General features: G+C 39.6%; 1 protein-coding gene across 18 annotated transcripts in view; it reads left to right on the top strand.

Annotated features, from left to right (window-relative positions):
* Positions 1 to 18,718, top strand: part of ABI3BP (ABI family member 3 binding protein) — a 152,404-nt gene extending 133,686 nt beyond the window's left edge. For all 18 annotated transcript variants that reach the window (XM_051622176.1, XM_051622076.1, XM_051622147.1 and 15 more), the window contains 5 exons: positions 8,391 to 8,470; positions 9,931 to 9,960; positions 10,970 to 11,131; positions 14,928 to 15,041; positions 17,289 to 18,718. In XM_051622176.1, coding sequence (XP_051478136.1) covers positions 8,391 to 8,470; positions 9,931 to 9,960; positions 10,970 to 11,131; positions 14,928 to 15,041; positions 17,289 to 17,404 — 502 coding nt within the window. In that variant the 3' untranslated portion in view covers positions 17,405 to 18,718. The remainder of the gene's footprint in view (positions 1 to 8,390; positions 8,471 to 9,930; positions 9,961 to 10,969; positions 11,132 to 14,927; positions 15,042 to 17,288) is intronic.
* Positions 18,719 to 19,252: the final 534 nt, after the last annotated feature.

Genomic DNA, 19,252 nt, shown 5'->3' with positions numbered 1-19,252 from the left:
TGCAGTTAGTTTTTGTGACCCTTTACGTTATTTCCAAGAATTTTAGAGTAGATCTGGGTCACATTTCACTCAACCCTCTTTTCAGTATCACACTTGCACCCACACCAGATTTCCTGCAGTTTTTGCCATCTTTATCCTTCAATTAGTCCTTCACTTGTTAAATGAGTGAAATACCCAAACTCCATTCATCCTTCTTTCTTCTAGTTAATCTGAACCAAGTACTGAGCTAATCAGTTTTTATTCTGTTGTTCAAGCAGCGAGTGCCTGTAACTGCTGTGCTTGTTGATCAACAGTGAGTAATCAGCCTAATGTACCTTTTAAATTGGTCCTGTAATGAAAAGGGCCTGGACAAGATGGCTTTTGTAGGTCCCTTCCTGCATTAATTATTATATGATTGTTTCTTAGGGGAAGTTTCTGATCTTGTAAAACTCAGCTTCACCCATTTTCTTTAATGCAGGCTAAGGTGGTTTTGTATGTTAACGCAGATGTCTTTAATTTAATTTTTATTTCTTAGCAAAGAAAATGAGAGAAAAGGATGTGCCAGTGTGAACTTATCTGTCAATTTAATTTTTCATCCTCCACATGGACTTTCTGCAATTTTTTATCCTGAGACAACAGCCACAGTTGAAAATTTTTTGAGAAGTGTGGCATTTATTCCACTTGGAAAGCAGTCAAAGCCAAATGACAAAAGTAATTGTTTGATAAAGGCAATGACAGTCCAGCTCCCAAGCAGTCATTTGACTACTGTAGTATACCTGTAGTATTCCACCTAATTTTCATATAGGTCTCTTGTTTTTTTTAACTTTCTTACAAGGCTACTCACACTGGAACTTTTAGATTCATTGGCGTACCTGGTGCTTTTTTATCTAGTCTTGGTTTTACATGAAAAGCTGCCTTTAAAAAGAAGGTATTGCAGTAAATTCTTCTATGATAATATTCAAGAAAATTCTCCCATGTGTGAGTCAAGGTAAGGCCATTATCCAGAATTTTCAGTATTTCCCTCCTTCAGGTGCTTGTTTGTAATAAATCTTAAGAGGCCTGAGATAGAAATGGGCTTCCTCTGTTTTTTGTTTTCTTCATTCTGTCTCCTCTGTAGTAATAATAGTGTTCAACTGCATCTTCTCCTTCATTAAAATCAGTTTCACTGGCCTGGAGTTTTTCATGGACCTTTCCTAGCCTAGAATATTAAATGCAGATGTTCATTTTTTTTTTTGCTTCCAATTATACTGTCACATTTCCAAAGGAATTTTAGGGTTGGTTTTGAGTTTTCTTTTTTCACTCTTCTTGGATTTTTCTAACTCCTTAAAACTGATTGATTGATTGAAGTCTTCTAGACATTTGATATAGTATCATTTTTACTTTTTTGGCTATATCTGTGGTTTCTCCACCAAAATATGTCATTCTTACTTCTGTATCCCTGCCCTATCTTGATTTTTGTATTTTTTTTTTTTTTTAAATTAGGTGTACATTTTCTCTTTCATTCTGGTCGTTTGTTTAAGGGCAATTAAGTTCATAGAACATACCACTAGTGTCCAGGAAACTTTGCAGCACTAATTTCTATTCAAGCCTTCAAAAAGAGTCTGAATATTGTTGAAAACAGTTCTTATGCATGTTTTTTTTGGCAGTAATTGGAAGGAAATAAAGAAAAATATTAAGTCTGCTGTCAAAGACATGCCAAATAGCTCTGGGGAAATTCAGGTAGCCATTAAAGTAGATGTGTCCCACCAGCCCACTGGTTTATATTTTTAATAGAAAAGAGGTATCAGTAAGAAACAAAAAGCCTGTGATGCTTGCATTCTACACCTTTGTAAAACTTCCCTTTCAATACTGATCCTTTGCCTGCTTAAGTAGTTTGTTTATTTCAAAAATACTTTTCTCTTTTTAAAATACACTATAAGTGATCTCTTTTGGACTTTTGGGTTAGATTGTCTCCAGAGGCAAAGTATATTTCCAGTCGAGAAATATGAATAGCAGGAAATGTTAAGAAAAAAAAACCACAAAAACAAACACCAAAAACAGAACAACACACACACACAAACAACCAAAGGAAAAAAACAAAGCAAATCAAAACAAAAAACAAAGAACCAAAAACAAAACAAAACAAAAAAACCCATACCACCAAATCCAAATATCCAAATTAAATATGAAATGTGTAGGTTATATGCATGTCCCAAGCTGTTTTTATAATGTGTGCAGATGGTTTCCTTCAAAAGGTTTTTCATATGTTTTGCAAAGGTATGAAACCAAATAAAAAGAGGATGTTACTATAACTCAGTAGGTAAGTTATAGTCTTCAGCAAGTCTTTAACCCTCTACTAAATAAGTTTTTTGTGCACTTACACACAATAACTGATACCTACCTGCTCATGCTGTTATTACCATTATCTAGTGTTATTTTCTGTTCCACATAGCACCCAAAATGTGCTAGTCACATGCGAACAAAGAGCGTAGCTTTTGTTAGCAGCAAGGGTCAAGAGATGAGAACTACAGTGAAAGTTGCAATGCAGAAAAATGAAGAAGGTGGCAGAAGAAGGTGGCAGAAAAAGGCTGGAGTTTTTTGATACTCTATTACAATAATAACAGCTTTTTGTACTAAATTGGTGTTGATGTCAGGGTTCATGAGCAAGTATTTCCCATTTCTCTCATCCCTTCTTCCCACTCATTAGGAGAAAGATTCCACAAACTCTGCGCTATTTTTTCCTTTTTTTTTCTTGTTTTGTTTTGTTTCCTTCTCTTAAACTTAGTTTTATTTGCCATGTCTGACCATGCTGCTGTCCAAGCACAATGCAGAGACAGAGGAGCTCTAGACATTGAAACACTTGAACCTGATGGTCATCTAACCACTACCATTTCCCCAGCAATTGACCTGAAGTCCCAGGAGTGTACTGAGCTGCTCTGGTCCTCATATTGTGGTGAAAATCTCTCTTCACTTATTTTCAGTCTGCAATCTTCAATCTTCTTCCGCATGATTTCAAAAATGCAGGAGTAGCTGTGTCTGCCAAAGTTCCATGTAGGATAATGATTTCCTATGGTGGAAAAATATGCTCCACATAGTAATTACTGTAAGTCTATTCCATTTAATCTGCACAAGGATTTTTATTGTTTTGTGCATTTTGGGAGGCTTTGGGAAGCCTGGTGTCCAAAATTTGCAAGATACCAATCTGTTAGATGTTAGAGATGTGACATGTTATTTTGTTGTATATATTGAGTACCAGAGCTTTTGGCATCATAGACACAGAGATATAAAGATGGACTCAAGTTTCTCATTAAAAAGTCTAGCTAAGAGGTAGACATGGGATAATTATTCTACAGCTTTCCTATTTCCATTTATTAACTTTGCCCTGCATTCTTGAACCCCTAAGCAGGTTTTTTTCCCTCCCTTGTGGTTTGCAGAGAAGTCCGTAAGATTACAGCAGGTACTATTTTCCACCATTCTATGTTTTTTTTTCCAGATCTTTCACCTTACACAAATAAAGGGAGACTTTAAATTTTTTTTTTTCTATGAAGTGAGCCACATCAAGGCATTAAATTACACTCAGATCTGTAAACTCTATCAAATCATGTGCTCAGTCAAATTTTTCCTTTCTCTCCTTTTCCGTTTTCAATAAAATGCTTACTTCTCTTCCTCTCCAAAAGTAGTTGTCTGTTGTTCTTGTACTGTTGCAGCTGTTGCTGTCCACTGTTGCAGACTGCTTTCCACTAAAAGAAAGCATCACACCCAAGTCTGTGATGCTTGGGTGCCTGTGAAAACACCTAATACAGGCACCCAAGAGTTTGAAGAAGAAGAGGTTAAGGGGAGACCTCACCAACCTACAAACTGTAGAGGGCGATGAGGTCTCCCCCTCTACAACTACCCTAAAGGAGGTTGTAGGGAGGTGGGTGTTGCCCTCTTCTCCCAAGTAAATAACAATAGGACCAGGGGAAAGGGCATTAAGTTGCTGCTGGTTTAGACTAGATATTAGCAAGAATTTATCTACTGAAAGAGTGGTCAGGCACTGGAACAGGCTGCCCAGGGATGTGGTTGAGTGACCATCCTTGGAGGTATTCAAGAAAGGTGTAGATGGCACGATCCAGGGCACGATCTAGTGGCTGAGAATGTAGGGTTGTTTGTTGTTTTGGGGTGGGTTTTTTTGGTGGGTGTTAATTGGTGCTGTTTATGTTTGTTTGGGGTTCTGTTGTGTAGGTTTGGTTTGGTTTTTATGATGGTTGGACTCGGTGATCTCAGAGGTCCTTTCCAAACATTACTATTCTGTAAAAGCAATACGTAACTATTTCTGTAAACAAAATTGTAGAATTGTATATATTTTAGTTTAAAAATCTTGCTCCTTAATATTATCAATAGGAGGCTCCACTAACTGACAAGCTAAACTTTGAACATGTCTTAACCACTTTCCTTTTCTTCAATTTTGTTTATATGTTTACATGGACTGAAATCTCTATGTGTATATTTTAGTTCTTTATTTCAATCTTAAAATAATTTTCCCAGCTGTGGTTTGATCTTTTGCAGAGCTCCTAGTGGTGCCTAGACCACTATTCAAAAAACACTGTTCGGAAAATATTTAGTCTTCAGTTCTTGTTTTGGCCTTTTTATACAGTTAGAGAATTGATGGATCCAAGTTCATTGACTCAAGTTTTGTTTCCTATGAAGAATATTGCCTGATGCAACTCCCAGTAGGGCATATCAGCTCTTGAGAACAATATATTTGTACAAAACCAGCAAAATACTTAAATTTGCTTCAAAATCCTGCACTGTCTTGTGCTGCTTGTGATATTCTGCCTGACAGAGGCATGTAAATCCAGCTTGCAAAACCTGTGAAACCAGTACATATTCAGTAGGTGAGATCTTGACATGCTGACTGTAGATTTTTATCTTTAGTTCACACTTGCCTGCATCATTTCCTGCTGAGTCCCTGCGGCTGAAATGTTCCCTAAGAACACTTCACCTGTTCAGTTTTTGTGCTTTCCTTATAGCCAGTCCTATGGAAACAAGAAACTTTAGGTCAGGAATCCTAGGCAGTGCCCTTCAAAGTTTCCTTTTAATTTCAAATAAGGGACAAAGGTTATTATTATCCATAAGGTCAAACCATAAACTACCAGTAAAGCAAAAGAACAGGTATGTTGAGCTGTAAGTGATCAGCAAGTTTGCTGATGACACCAAGCTGGGAGGAGTGGCTGACACACCAGAAGGCTGTGCTGCCATTCAGAGAGACTTAGACAGGCTGGAGATTTGGGCGGGGAAAAACCTGATGAAGTTTAACAAGGGCAAGTGTAGAGTTTTGCATTTGGGGAAGAAAAATGTCATGCACCAGTACAGGTTGGGGGCTGACCTGCTGGAGAGCAGTGTAGGTGAAAGGGATCTGGGGGTCCTGGTAGACAGGAGGATGACCATGAGCCAGCAATGTGCCCTTGTGGCTAAGAAGGCCAATGGCATCCTGGGGTGTATCAGAAAGGGTGTGGTTAGTAGGTCAAGAGAGGTTCTCCTCCCCCTCTGTTCTGCCTTGGTGAGGCCGCATCTGGAGTATTGTGTCCAGTTCTGGGCCCCTCAGTTCAAGAAGGACAGGGAACTGCTTGAAAGAGTCCAGCGCAGAGCCACAAAGATGATTAAGGGAGTGGAACATCTCCCTTATGAGGAAAGGCTGAGGGAGCTGGGTCTCTTTAGTTTGGAGAAAAGGAGACTGAGGGGTGACCTCATCAATGTTTACAAATACGTAAGGGGTGAGTGTCAAGAAGATGGAGTTAAGCTTTTTTCAGTTATGACCAGTGATAGGACAAGGAGTAATGGATACAAATTGGAGGTTTAAGGTGAATATCAGAAAATTTTTTTTTACTGTGAGAGTGACAGAGCACTGGAACAGGCTGCCCAGAGAGGTTGTGGAGTCTCCTTCTCTGGAGACATTCAAAACCCGCCTGGATGCCTTCCTGTGTGATGTGCTCTAGGTGACCCTGCTCTGGCGGGGGGGTTGGACTAGATGATCTTTCGAGGTCCCTTCCAACCCCTATGATTCTATGATTCTATGATTCTATGATTCTATGATTCTATGATCAAAACTACAACAACAGCTATAGCTAAGGTGTTCCTGCCATGAAGGAAGCAGGAAAACTTCTTTGGAATATTTTACTTCTAGGCATGTGCTAACTTGTACATTGTCCAAAATGTATCTTCAGTCTATCACTTTAAAACACCCTTCTTACTAGCAAATCATCATTTATGCTTCCGTGATTCTTCGGAAGAAATTTGCAACTTCTCTGCTACAGTTTTTTGGTATTGACCTTTCTTACTAAATGAGACTACCTCTTGACCACAAAAGTAACTGTACCACCTGCCCAAGGTGAATATTAACTGTTCAGATCAAATTTTTCAAAGCATGTCTTTGTTTAATTAATTTGATCTTAATCATGAAGAATATTTTCTGTCTATAACTTATTTTTAATGTATTAATTTGTCTCCCTCATACAGTAGGCTACTAGGAGTTGCTTAAAATGTTCCTGTAGCATGTTTGCATAAATGTTGATTACTCCAAATAGATATTTTAAAGCTCAAAAGAATCCCATGTTTCACGTAGAAGTGTCCACAAATTATCCACCTCCCTTTTGTTCAGCATACCAATCTTTGTAAGTATTTCCCTTAAAAAAGAAAAGCCTAGAAATAAAGACAATTGCTTATGTAAGCAATTTCACAGTTCAGTATTGTCTTAGAAGGATGGAAAGCAGTTGCTTGGTACGTGATTAGTCCACTGAGGTTAATTAGTGAGCTATTCAGGTTTTGCAGGAGCCAAGAAGCTAAGAGAGGTAATCCAAAGTTTGGACTGAATTATTCTGTCTCTTGTAGGGACTTGCAAATGGAGTTTACAAATTCCCAGCCGTACCGAGAGCAGTATGTTTTTTTCTTTAGAAAACTGCAGTTTGGAACCAATTTCAGCAGTACATTACAACCCTATGTTATAGTTGTGAACTACCAAGTTATCATTGGTAAGGATCATTCGCAAGTCAAGAGCTGGACGTTTAATTGCCTACATCTGGGATTCTCATTTTTCTCTGTGTTTAGTCTCTAATTTAGGGCCCATTTTCCAGGCCTACAGTCCTTTTGACTCGTGTCCTGTGGATCTGTCTCACGTATGAAAGAACAATCCACGTTGACAGAGATTCACCATATATGCACTCAAAGCACATGAAAGTATCTCTGTAGGTAGCACTCATGGGACAGATTATTGCTGATAGCTCAGGGGAAGGCATGAGGAGGGTGCTGGTGACTGGGTGTGTACGTGCTACTCCTCAGGGTACTTTGGCATGGGGGACATGCAGGTCCTTCAGGGAGTACAGAGAGTGGTGAGTGACTCACAGGTGCTGCCGGGCTAGAGCCAGGAGAGCTGAGAAGTGGCTTGCTGGGACAGTGTGTGCTGGGAGGGAGGAAATACAGAGCCTGTTCTTAGCTCTGCCCTTGATTTAAGATACTAGCTGTGTCCAGTGACCATCCTTATAACTCGCTTTCCTGCTTCACCTGTCTGGTATCTTCTGTGTAACATTTTTAGGTTTGCGACTGTCTTTCAAGAGCTCTATACTTAAAACTTCTGGTTGAAAGTGTACATTTCAGCTAAACTGCAGAGTTAGAAATCACTTTGTCTTGCCTGTCCACCACTCTTAAACAAGTATTGTGAGGTGGGAGAGGCTTGAGTGGAGGATCCAGGCTTGGATATTTTCTTTAATCTTGCTCTGTTTTTATAGCACTTTGGTTCCCAACAACAGCTGTGATGAAAAGAGATCATGAGATAACTACAATACAGACTGGTGTTGTGTGACTTTATGTTTAAAATACAGGAAAGAAATGCTGCACAACATCTTTTCATTACTCCATATATTTACTATTAAAATATATATTCAAGCAATTGCATCTTTGCTGTGGCTGAGCACCTGTCCTGGAAGACATGCCCTATGTTTCACCGCTAGCCCTGTTTGTCACTGTTGGTGGGCCTGAGAGGCACTGAATTGGAATTTTGTGTTCTTATGAATGAAAAATGTGCAAATAAATAACAACGTCATTTACTTGGTCTCTGCTATTTGGATTGCTGCAGACCTCACCTGAACTGCTCACTTTGCCAAAATCAAAACCTCATGTGTGAGTGGAGACAGACTTAAACCAGTGGTGCATTAAATCAAACAGTAATAGTATGTGTGTAAAGAATTATGAAAAGGGCGGGTAAATGATGTGTTCAGAAAGGCTTTATACAGTTAGGACAGAGAATTTATCGGTGTTTTCAGAGCAAGAATTGAGGCCTTTTTGTTCTTCTCCAGGAAGCAAGTAGCACCAAGAGGTATGTTGGCAGTTTGCTTGCACCAGCCTCTGAAAGAATGCTTGGTTTGCTAAACCTTTACCTCTTCTATTTTATTCCCCAGTTATGAATTCCATGTGAAACCTAGAAACCCTCTCGGTGAAGGTCCAAGCAGCAGTGTTGTGGCTTTCAGTACTGAATCAGGTAAGAACTTCCAAAGGTCTGACCATCACTTACAGTGGCTTTAGTACCCATGTTTGTGGGATGTATGACAGGTTCTCTTACTTCATTTTGTGTTTGGTCTTGCTCTTTACTATCTCCAGACTGGCTTTTAATACTGAACATGTTATGGTAGTGCCTTGAAGGTCAGAGGTCAGTCTGAGAACAAGGCTATGTTGTGGGAAGATTTCAGATGGCCAGACTGCAGGGTGAAAAAAAAAGAGAGCACAGAGAGTTTGACTGGTATTCATTACAGAGAAACCAACACTATCCTTACAGAAGGCCAGTCATTTAAGATTAATATACCTGACCTTTTTGTGTCTATCAAACTCATTCATGACTTCTGGATGGGGAACATGAGGTATTTGTTTGAGGTGGTCTGTTTATAGGCTGTTTTGCTACCTGTTCAGTGAGGCTGCTTTATAAATAGTGATCTTTTGGCTGAAATAGGGATTGAGAAATAGCAACTGGGAAAAGTCAGTGTCCCAGTATGTCCTCTTGGAGCCTGTTTACTCTTGAGTGAAACTGTTAAAGAGGTGCACACAAGCCTTTTGACCATTGATTGGTTCTCAGTTTAAGTCCTATATGACTCAGAGGTGAGAATCAGAGCGCCTTTGCTGTCCCTATTCCAGTTCCTTTTGAGGCTAACTACAGTTGACCTGTTGACTTTATACAAGCAAGAAACCATGTTTTGTGTAGAAGTGTTTATTGCTTGATAGTACTTAAGGACCATACAAAAGACAAGGTCTTTAAAAAGACTTTCTCAATTGGTGTTTTGAGCCAGGTGTAATAATATAATAGTCTTCATCTAGTGCTGTCACTGGTGATGAGAGTTTTGTCTAAGCAAGGGATTAGTCAGGGAGGAGCTCAGACTATGCCACACATATTTAAAAACTTTGAATATACTCTTTGTAATCCCAGATTGCTAAAACTGAAAAAATATTTATGCCAAGTGCTGTTTTCATTAATGACAAGGCTTATGTTCTGTATCCTATTTTGTTTGGACAAATTAAGTGGTCAGTTATTGTTGTTTTTTTCTTAATTGCACATTTCCACTTCTTTCTTTTGGGCTTGTTTAGGCAGGTTTTGTGTGGCAAGTATTATAGATGGATCCTTTTTATTATTTAAGCTTTGCAACTGAAATTTTAAAAAGATGAAGTATAATTGGTTTTTGCTAGTTTAAACTCTTGTTTTTACTAGAAATACTGTATTGGGACTGTATTGTCCCATAAAAAGCTTTTTAAAACCTCATTGATACTGTAGTTTCACATAAGAAAAATATTTATTTTAATTGAATACAAAAAAAGAACTTTGCTTCCAAAACTCTGTTTCACAGATTGCAGCTTATGTCAACTGTATAAAATCACTTACTAATGCTTTCCCATTGACATATTGGGAAATTTCATTTTATAGTATCTGATTGAATGTCTCTCTTCTTCCCCTAGCGGACCCAAGAGTGAGCGAACCAATTTCAAGTAAGCTTTTTATGTATAGTATCTTATCTTCTGATCAAAATTTTTTGCAGAAATGAGATGAGATAGCATAATTTTACCCAAGGGGGTGAGGTGGCGGGCAGGCTGCACTGCACCAACTAAATGAGTTATGCAATCATGCAGAGTTCACACATGATTTCACTCCTTCCACCCATACCCCTGGTAAGCCAGGCTGCTTGTTTACCTGAGCAGCAGAACACAAACAATGTGATGCATTGCTTCCAGGGCAGCTGGGATGGCTTCAAACCAACATACACAAATGAGCCAAGGACAACTTCATATTTTCTCAGCCTTGTCCTTAAAGTGAAAGAAAGCTCTCTAAAATGAATAAGCTCCTGCACACTTTTAAAGTGAGTTATCAGAGGACAACTCAGAGGATACTGTTTATCTGCCATCGTGTTTTAGAAAAAAATTCTGCTTCTGAAGGCTTGATCCAGCTCTGCTGTAGGCCACCTACAAGACTTGCTGTCTTAATGGGAGGTGGACTGAACTTTTGAAGAACAGCTGACATGGCTCAAGCAAATTGGGCTGCTTTTTTTGCAGTTGTAATGGACATCACTTTGACAAACATAGAGACATCTTTCTTTCCACATATGTCATGACAATTTTTGTGTGTATTTCTGTTAAATCACAAGGTTTGCTGAAAGATGACAGTCCTGGCTTGAACCCACTGGAAAAGAGTGACTGTGACACACACTTTGTAAATGAGAGTTTCACCAACACGCTGACATTGTCCCCCTAACAATGCCTTACAATTAAGCTTATTCCAAACTGGCACCACACACAGAGAGCAGAAGCAGTTCACTGTGTCAATCATATCTGCACCTTTTGGTGCTTCCCTGAAATACCTGTATTGTTCAAAATGAAGGTGACTGGTGCCATGGTACATTCTGCTCCATCAAGGTTTCTACTTATATTTATTTGCATATATTTGCTGTACATAATGTTGTAAGCAGCATCATACTTCAGCCTATTTCTTCCTCTCCTGCAGTGGGAAAGGATGCTATCTGGACTGAAATCCCATTCAATTCAGACACCTATTCAGAATGCAAAGGGAAACAATATGTAAAGAGGACTTGGTATAAGAAGTTCGTAGGTGTGCAGCTTTGTAATTCTTTGAGATACAAGATATACCTCAGTGATTCACTTACAGGTAAGAGATATTCAAATCAGTGTTGTCATCAATATACACTCCTTAAAGTTATCATCGTTCAAGAACTAAGATGAGCTCTGCTAAAGTGTGATGAGGCATGTTTAATCTAGTCCACAGATTAATCATAAATAGTAATCTGGTTGTGCTCAGTAATCACTGATGTCTTTGATACTGAATTTTCAGACTCAAGACTTACTTCTCTGTGGTGATCATCTGATTTTAAGTACCTGTTAGTAACCTGGGAGTCATGGAAAGCTGATAAAGATCAAGTCTCTGCCAGTAAACGGTAGCCTGGAATAGTTCTTAATTAGAGGATTAGGATGCAATTTTAAACCAGGAATAAGCTCAGCAATGTCCATCCCATTTGGTAAAATCCAGTTGCTTCATTAATGTCAGGCTTATAAATACATTACTTCACTCTAGTCAACAGGTTTTAGTCACCTGATTTAACATTTTTGTTTTCACTTTTCCCATTTTTGCTAATTTTTTGCCCCCTTCTTTTTCTTAGATTTTGTTTTATTACGAACAGCAGCCTCTTGGCCTCATCTTCTCAAGTTTTGTTCAGTGTCTTAAGGTCACTAGAGTGTCTTGTGTCTAAGACCTGAATCAAATGACACGTGCTGTGTGTAGGCTGGGGAAGCAGCCTGTCAAAAGTGTTTTTCAGTTAGTTGATAGTTAAGCATGTAGATTGTATGAGCTATATTTAGAAGCACATCAACCTCTTATAGTCCATCTTTTATCAGAGCTGCATGGACAACTCTATCACAATGGCATTAGTATTATATCCAGAGCACAAAGAGTATAGTACAGCTGTGTATGGAAAATGTTTTTTCACTGCAAGTTAGTCAGTATTTTCATCACATTGAATTGAATTTACTAGGAGAAACAGTGGCTGAAAGAATCAACCTTCCTAACCCAAAGTTGCCCCATCTGAGAGCTCAGGACCCCACAGGAGCAGAGCTCTGGCCTCTGTATGTAGGAACATGGAAAGTGAGTATCAGGGGAGTGCAGGGCATCCTGTGCTGATATAATTTTAAGCTGCCCAGCCTTGCACCCAGCACCATTCATCCATGAGCAGGCAAGGAAGGAAAGCCCTGTCATTAATATTAAGTACAATGTCTCATACATAAATAATATCTTAGCAATTATGTGAATAAAAGTGACTGTTTTGAACAGAGGTATCTTTCTTTCAGCTGTTGCTGTACTAACCAGCTGTGATCAAATGACAAACACTGGCAATGAGGCACAGTGTATCACAAAACCAGCCAGAAGAGGAAATAGCAGTGCTAATCTAGCAGGACTAGACTTCAGCCCTAAATCAAGTGAATTAACACTGTAGTGAAAACCACTTCAATCTCTGAAGAAAAATGTAATATATCAGGAGCCCATTTTCCTATTTGCATTAGATTATTTTTGTTCTTGCTGGAAGGGTGGTGATTTTACTTGGCTGGATAGAGATTATAGTAGCCACATTGTATGCCTTGTACTCGCTAAGCCTGGTTCTTGCACTTGGATTGTTAAAACCAGTGCTTGACCGGTTGTCACAGTATTTGATAGAATTGTAATATTGACATGGAAGGAGAGCTGCTTTTTGCCACTTTTCTAAGTGTCATTGCATGGGGCTGCATATGTGAGTGAGAAAGTTTCAAGTTTGAAGCCGGGCTCTGTTCTGTTGTGTTTCACTGTCACACCTTGTCTCCTTGCGCCCCTGAGACAAGTGGAGGTGTATCTGCTAACACCAGCCACCTGGGCAGTGTGTGCCAGCATTGAAGGGCTGCACTGAAGTCCATGTTCCGCCTCACACTGAAATTATCATCCAAAGCTTTGCTGTTTAAGCAGTGTAATGAACTTGAAATTTGGGTGCCTTGTATAAGGCAGCCAACAACCGTATCTTTGTGTGCTGGTTTTTAGCATTAATGTATACTTCTTCTATTGCAGAATTCACAATGTATAAAACAAAACTGGTACCTAACTTTCTGTAAGACCACCCACAAGGGAACACTTTAAAAAAAAATTTTACTCCATACCAGAATTTCTATCCCCAAGAGAAAGGTTAGTTTAGTCATTTTTTAGCTGAATGTTTTTCAATGTGTTCCCTTACTATGGAAAGAACTGGGCATTAAGAATTTAATACTCACTGAGAATGCTAATTTATGTATAGCAATTGTTTGTATTATGTGTATGTTACTCTGTGGGCCAGAAGAGTATGTGTGTATTTGAAAGTTACTGTTCTTATGTTAGCCATAAAAATATCTCGTTTATTCTGTCTCTCAGGAAGACAAACTGATCTATGTTACATATGCCAGGACTGTTCTATAAACCAGCCCCTACTGCTGACCTCATTTAACAGTCCTTCAGAGCAGTCACTGTAAGCATTCCAGAAAAGCAGGCCACCTAGGGGAAAAAAAAAAAAATAAAAAGGAAAAAAAAATTTAAAAAGGTATTTATTGAGGAGAGGAAAAAAATAAATTCTAAGTGTGACCTTCAACAGCCGGGAAAAAAAAATGCTGTTTTGGGCAGCCTGAATGTTCTTAATTTGAAACCAAAAAATTGCTGAGAGGAACTCCCTCTGACCAGTTCTCCAATGGAAAAAACATGCCTGCAGACAAAACTAGACAGTAATAAATAATTTTCTAAAGCTCAAGAAGAACTGTGTGCACAGAGGCCATCATGTGGAGGTAAGAATTTTTGGCAAAGTACTGATCAGATCACAAAAATAGGAGAAACAGAGAGCTTATTGGTAGGCTCCTCTTTTATTGATTGCACTTCAGGGAGCAGTATTGTAAGCCACCTCACTCTCTCAAGCGGCCAGACTGGCAGAGATTTAAGGCTACAGGACACCCAACATCTAATTGAGTAACCAGACTTTCTGCTTAGCTCATGCCTGAGTACTGAGCCTATTTCTAGATGCTCTCACCTTTCCTTTCAACCTCACAACCAAAGGCTGAACATAACACGAAGTTCTGTGAAATGAGTGTAGAAAAAATAGGTTTATCTGAAAATGTTTTCTGCCAAGGTTGGGAAGATAACGTAGTATGCTTTCCTCCATCTTCTGAACTGAATTTTACTAATGTCTTGCAAATCAAATCAGTAAGTAAAACATCTCTGTCAAAACTCCTTCACTGTGAATCCTCTTGTTAACAGGACAGATGCAGCTCATAACATCAGCATGTGCTGCATGGGGCACTTCAGACCTTGTTTTCTACTCAGCTGCAGTGAAGTGTCCTGTTAAGCAATTCCGCAAATAAATACACAGGCACACCTCGCGCTCTGGATAAGCAGTTACTATACCAAGGTCATCTATTTGTTAAAGTGTTTCTCTTGTGCATATATGCAAAAATGTCATGACTTATAAAACATGCCTTGCCTGTGTTATGAGGTGGTCTATAACTAATTTTTTTAAGTACCGGGGTCTTCCTGACAGGGAACCAAACCACCCCTCCATTCCCAACACTAGCAAAACTTACCCCTCTTTTGATACAGTCAGGATGAGGTTCTAGGTAACAATAGAAATTCACTTATTGTATTGCATGTAAGGGGGGAGAAAAAGTACATTCAGGCACAGATTTTGGCTAAGGAAAGGGGCACTTCCTTCTACAGCCAGGAGGGCTGTACTTGGGAGTACCCACATAACATTCTAATTTCAGCTATAGATCCTGAGAGGAAAAGAATCGTAGCATTCACCTTGGCTTCCCCACAGAGCAGGGAGCACAGCCCATTGCCTTTGGTGGGTTTTGGAAATACCCCTCACTAAACTGTACATGGATTTTCAACTTTGCTGCTTCTTTGCTTTCAGGAAAATTTTATAACATAGGAGACCAGAGAGGCCATGGAGAAGATCACTGCCAATTTGTGGACTCATTTTTAGATGGAAGGACAGGACAGCAAGAAGACCTACCAGTCAAAGACGGTAATTCCTTACAACAGTCTCTGTAGCAAACCTTGACAATTCCTTCGTGTGTTTCTTTTTCCTGCTGGTGCATTCAGGGCCCACTGCTGGGCTGGGTGATGGACAGGGACTACTAGCTTTGCAGGCAGAAGAGAGCCAAGAAGTTTTTGAAGATAAGCAGTGACTTAACTGAAATAAGTTTATGACTCGGGTTCTGTTCAGTAGTAAACAGCCTCTCTCCTGTTTAAAACATTCCAACAGATTATTCACAGTTGGTATTACATATTTAAATCCAACCACAAACTTGAATTTGCAAGAGAGGCATGAAGTGTTATGTTCAAACTAGCAAGGTTGATTTAAAGTGCAGTAAATCATCAGTTGGGCATTAAACAGCTTTGTTTGGTGCTAATGAGAAACTAAAAAGTTATTACTGGAAAATATAATTCATGCTGCAGTAATTCTGTGTGCACTAATTTGAACCGGGTGCTTAGAATTCCAGTCTGATCTATGTGGGCATGGGACTGGATGTCCTAAATGCAGCTGTGACCTGCCTGGCTGTTTCACACATGTTGCTGAGGCTCGAGTGAAAGAAAATGGTATTTCTGTCAGCTGAACTCCTGCCTTGCTTGTTAGCAGCAGTGCCAGGGTGAGGTATTCCATTCCTTTGGGGAGTAAGTGGGCAGGCTGTATTGACACACATGTCCATGCTGAGTGTGTCATGGAGTCTTTTGCTGAGAAAACTATCAAACCAGTTTTCAGTACAGCATCAGTGTGTTGACCAAACCTTCCTCCATGTAGTGCTCCATTTATAAAATACTGACAAAAGGACAGAAATGCATCGAGGTAGGTGTCGGAGATTAAAGTGAAGCACCTAAATCTTCCACCAGCTTTTCTGAAAACAAAGTAGGTGAACAATGTGAAAGGTGTTCCTTATGTGGATTTTCGGGTTTGTTCGTTTGTTGTTTTTTTCCAAGAGAGCTTTGCATATCCTTTCTCAGGCAGTAGCCCATTTGTAAAGGTATTTTGTTTATATGAAGGATTGTCTGAATCCAGCTTGGCATTGCCAGGACAGACGACCTTTCAGAGTTTTTTAAATTAAAACCAAAAACAAACAAAACACACACAAAAAAACCCCCAAACACCAAAAACACCAAGCTCCAAAATAAAACCCTTGTACCTAAAAAGCTCACTACCCCAGCTTAAAAGACATTTAAAACCAATTTGTTTTCAGCAACTGGAGTGGATTAATGAGCTATGTTCATTTTTTAGGAAATCAAAACAAAACCAACAAACAAAAAGACAACAAAACAACCGACCAATGCTCCCACACACAAACACACACACCTCTTCTGCTTGTATTTCTAGTAAATTAACAAAACAGAGGAAGGATTGCCCATTGCTGCTCAGTTCCTCCCTGGCAGCAGCATGTTTATCTACACACAGTTGACCTGAAGAGCAGGGAGAGCCTCATGACTGCTGCTGTGCATCAGTTGCAGAGCAGCACTTCGCTTGCACGTGTGCTGTAGCAGGAGGTGTCCCTGCCCATGCAGGGGAGCTTGGATCTAGATGCTCTTTAAGATCCGTTCCAACCCAAACTATGCCATGATTCTTTGATTCTATGCATACACACATCTGCACGTGCACACTTTAGCCACATAAACTTATGACGAGCAGAGTGTACTCAGCACTAGTTGCTGCCCTCAGTTTCTAGCTTAATGGTTTGAATGGGAAGCATGTATGTTGTCACATAGAACAGAGCTAAAGCAGGAGGTTGGATCTTTTGCTTGGAGATGGGACAACAGCATGAAAAACCCCCAACTGTCAAGATTTATTTAGGTTCCCTGCAATGTTCAGGCTGCTGCAGTGGGAACTATTTAACCATCATAACTTTGCAAGGAGGAGCAGCCTCCTGTTAAGAAAAGATCCCAGCAGCAGCCAGAGGCAGGGAGGAGGGCAGTGGCATGGACCAGCTGGCACCCTTCCTGGGTGGATGCTGGGAACACAATTCTGGAGGGGAGGGAGGATGCACCTCCCTGGCTTTGGGCTGCAGCAATCCCAAGAGTTTCTGCTTTTGTTTGACTCGGGAGGGCAAATGGCAGCTGATTCAGGGTGCTCATCAGTGGCAGGGCAGCGAGGCTGTGGGCAGTGGAGTCACAGCTTAGGGACTAGCTTAGCCATTAACTCAATTGTGTTCAGACTTCACGGGGAAAGCAAAGGAAGGTGCTGTCTGAGGGCTTCATGCAAACACAACTCTGTTTTCTGTTCCAGGATTTTTCAGAGCAGTTCGTCAGGAACCTGTCAAATTCGGAAAAATAGGTGGGGAGACTCAAATCAACTACGTTCGCTGGTATGAGTGTGGAACATCAATACCTGGGAAATGGTAGATGCCACATCATCTTAGTGAGAAGGCCCAGCACTTACTGCCCCCACCGACTGCCCAAGGCAGGCTGAGAGATGGAAATGTTTATGGTACACCTGGCACTTACATAAGGTTGCCAGTGTGCAAGGGTTTATCCAAGTCTAATGCCAATACTGCATTAATTGTGTAATAGCGTAGGCTGCTTACTGTAGTTATCCAGTTTTACAAATTCTAGATTAAAAATAAAAAATCCCAAAGAGGCTAGGGACATGTTGTAGGATAATGTATAGGGAAGCTGGCTCCCTATTCTTGAGGTATGGTTTATATGGTATTTTAAAAGATAGGGTGTGTATATTATTTATCACAATGTTGTAATAAATGTTTAAGGCACAGTTATGGCAGAGTTGCCATTCCAGAGTTGTGGAATGAAATGTGTGTTAGTTTTTAAATATTCACTGGTCTTCTTGTAACATGCCATAAGCTACCTGTCCAGATAGGTCTGTAGTGTCTCCCCACTCATAAATTATAGAAAAAAAAACCCTAGGATTTTGAATATGCTGCCACCAGTAAACTTGAAGCGCTTTCTCCTTACATGTACAAACAGTTTATACTCCTGCCAAAAACGCTGATGTCAGTTGCAATACGTGCAGCTTTAAATGATCAGGTCAGTGGGTTGGTTTTTTTTAACGTTTGTTTTCAAATGCTTCGGCTCCATCAAAGCTGCATGTTCAGCCTGTTGCTGCAGAGTTAGAGCCACTGCCCCAGAGCTGTGCAGGGGTTGGCTGGCAGGCTTGGTTTCCCTCAGTTAAAGCAAATAGGTATGTATGTACATGGAATGAAAAAAAAAAGCCAAAAAAACCCCAAAAAACTGGCCTCCATGGCTGTGGGTTTTCATGAAAATGTAGTTTTTTAGAGAAGGAGATTTACTGGCTCAAAAGCCAAATGTACATACAGTGCAGGAGGACTTGAAAAGATAAATGAAATAGGAAAGAATAAGCTAGTTATAACAGCATAACCAGGCTTATTTTTAAAAGGAAAAGGTGTTTTGAAACATTGTTCATTGGGGACAAAGGGGAAATAGTGATAACTGAACTTTAAAACTGCTTTATAGTAATATTCATAAAAATCTCCCTCAAAACTACTTCTTGTACTGCTTGAACATCTATGAACTAAATAAAGAGATGTAGTTTTTTTTAAAGGTGTTATTCATTACATTACTATTATATTGAAAAAAAAATATGAACAGGAACACCCATATATATATATAGTAGAAATAGAAAATGCCTTATAAAGTACATTGCAGGTACACTGTACTCCTAATAAAATATTTTTTAATCAAGTGTTTTTCTTAGTGTTTTACATGAAAAAAAGGTTAAGTTTCTCAGCAAATGCTATTATTTCAGGAAGTAGTTTCTGAGAGGGACAGATTAACTAGTGTGATGAACACCTGATGCATTGGGTCTGACACAAGCCCAAGCAGCAGTGACAGCTGTGGCTCATGGGACAGCACAGCTGATGTGGAGCAGCACCATGTAAGGATGCTGAAGGTAGGAATATTTGCACTCACTTCATTTTCTAATTTGTCTTGATGAGAGTTCAGGCAGCTTGGTCCAGTTCACTTTAATTCCCTACTTAGTTTTATGTATTCCTAGAATCCATAAGATGGAAAATATTAACTGTGAGAATGTTTTGCCCTTCACTGTTACATGGTCCATTGAATTTCTTAAAGCTCTGGATCTGCTTTTTCTTGGCTCAAAATCAAGCCACTAGAACTGCACTCCCAAGTTTTTCTGGGTGGCAGAGAACCTGTGGAAACTTGTTCCTTTTTAAGAGTTCTTTTTTAAATATACATTTTTGCTTAATTTTTCAAGTA

This window comes from Apus apus, chromosome 1, assembly GCF_020740795.1.
Source record: "Apus apus isolate bApuApu2 chromosome 1, bApuApu2.pri.cur, whole genome shotgun sequence".
NCBI lineage: Eukaryota > Metazoa > Chordata > Aves > Apodiformes > Apodidae > Apus > Apus apus.
Note: the sequence above shows the minus strand (reverse complement) of the source record. Positions and strands in the feature narration are given on the sequence as shown.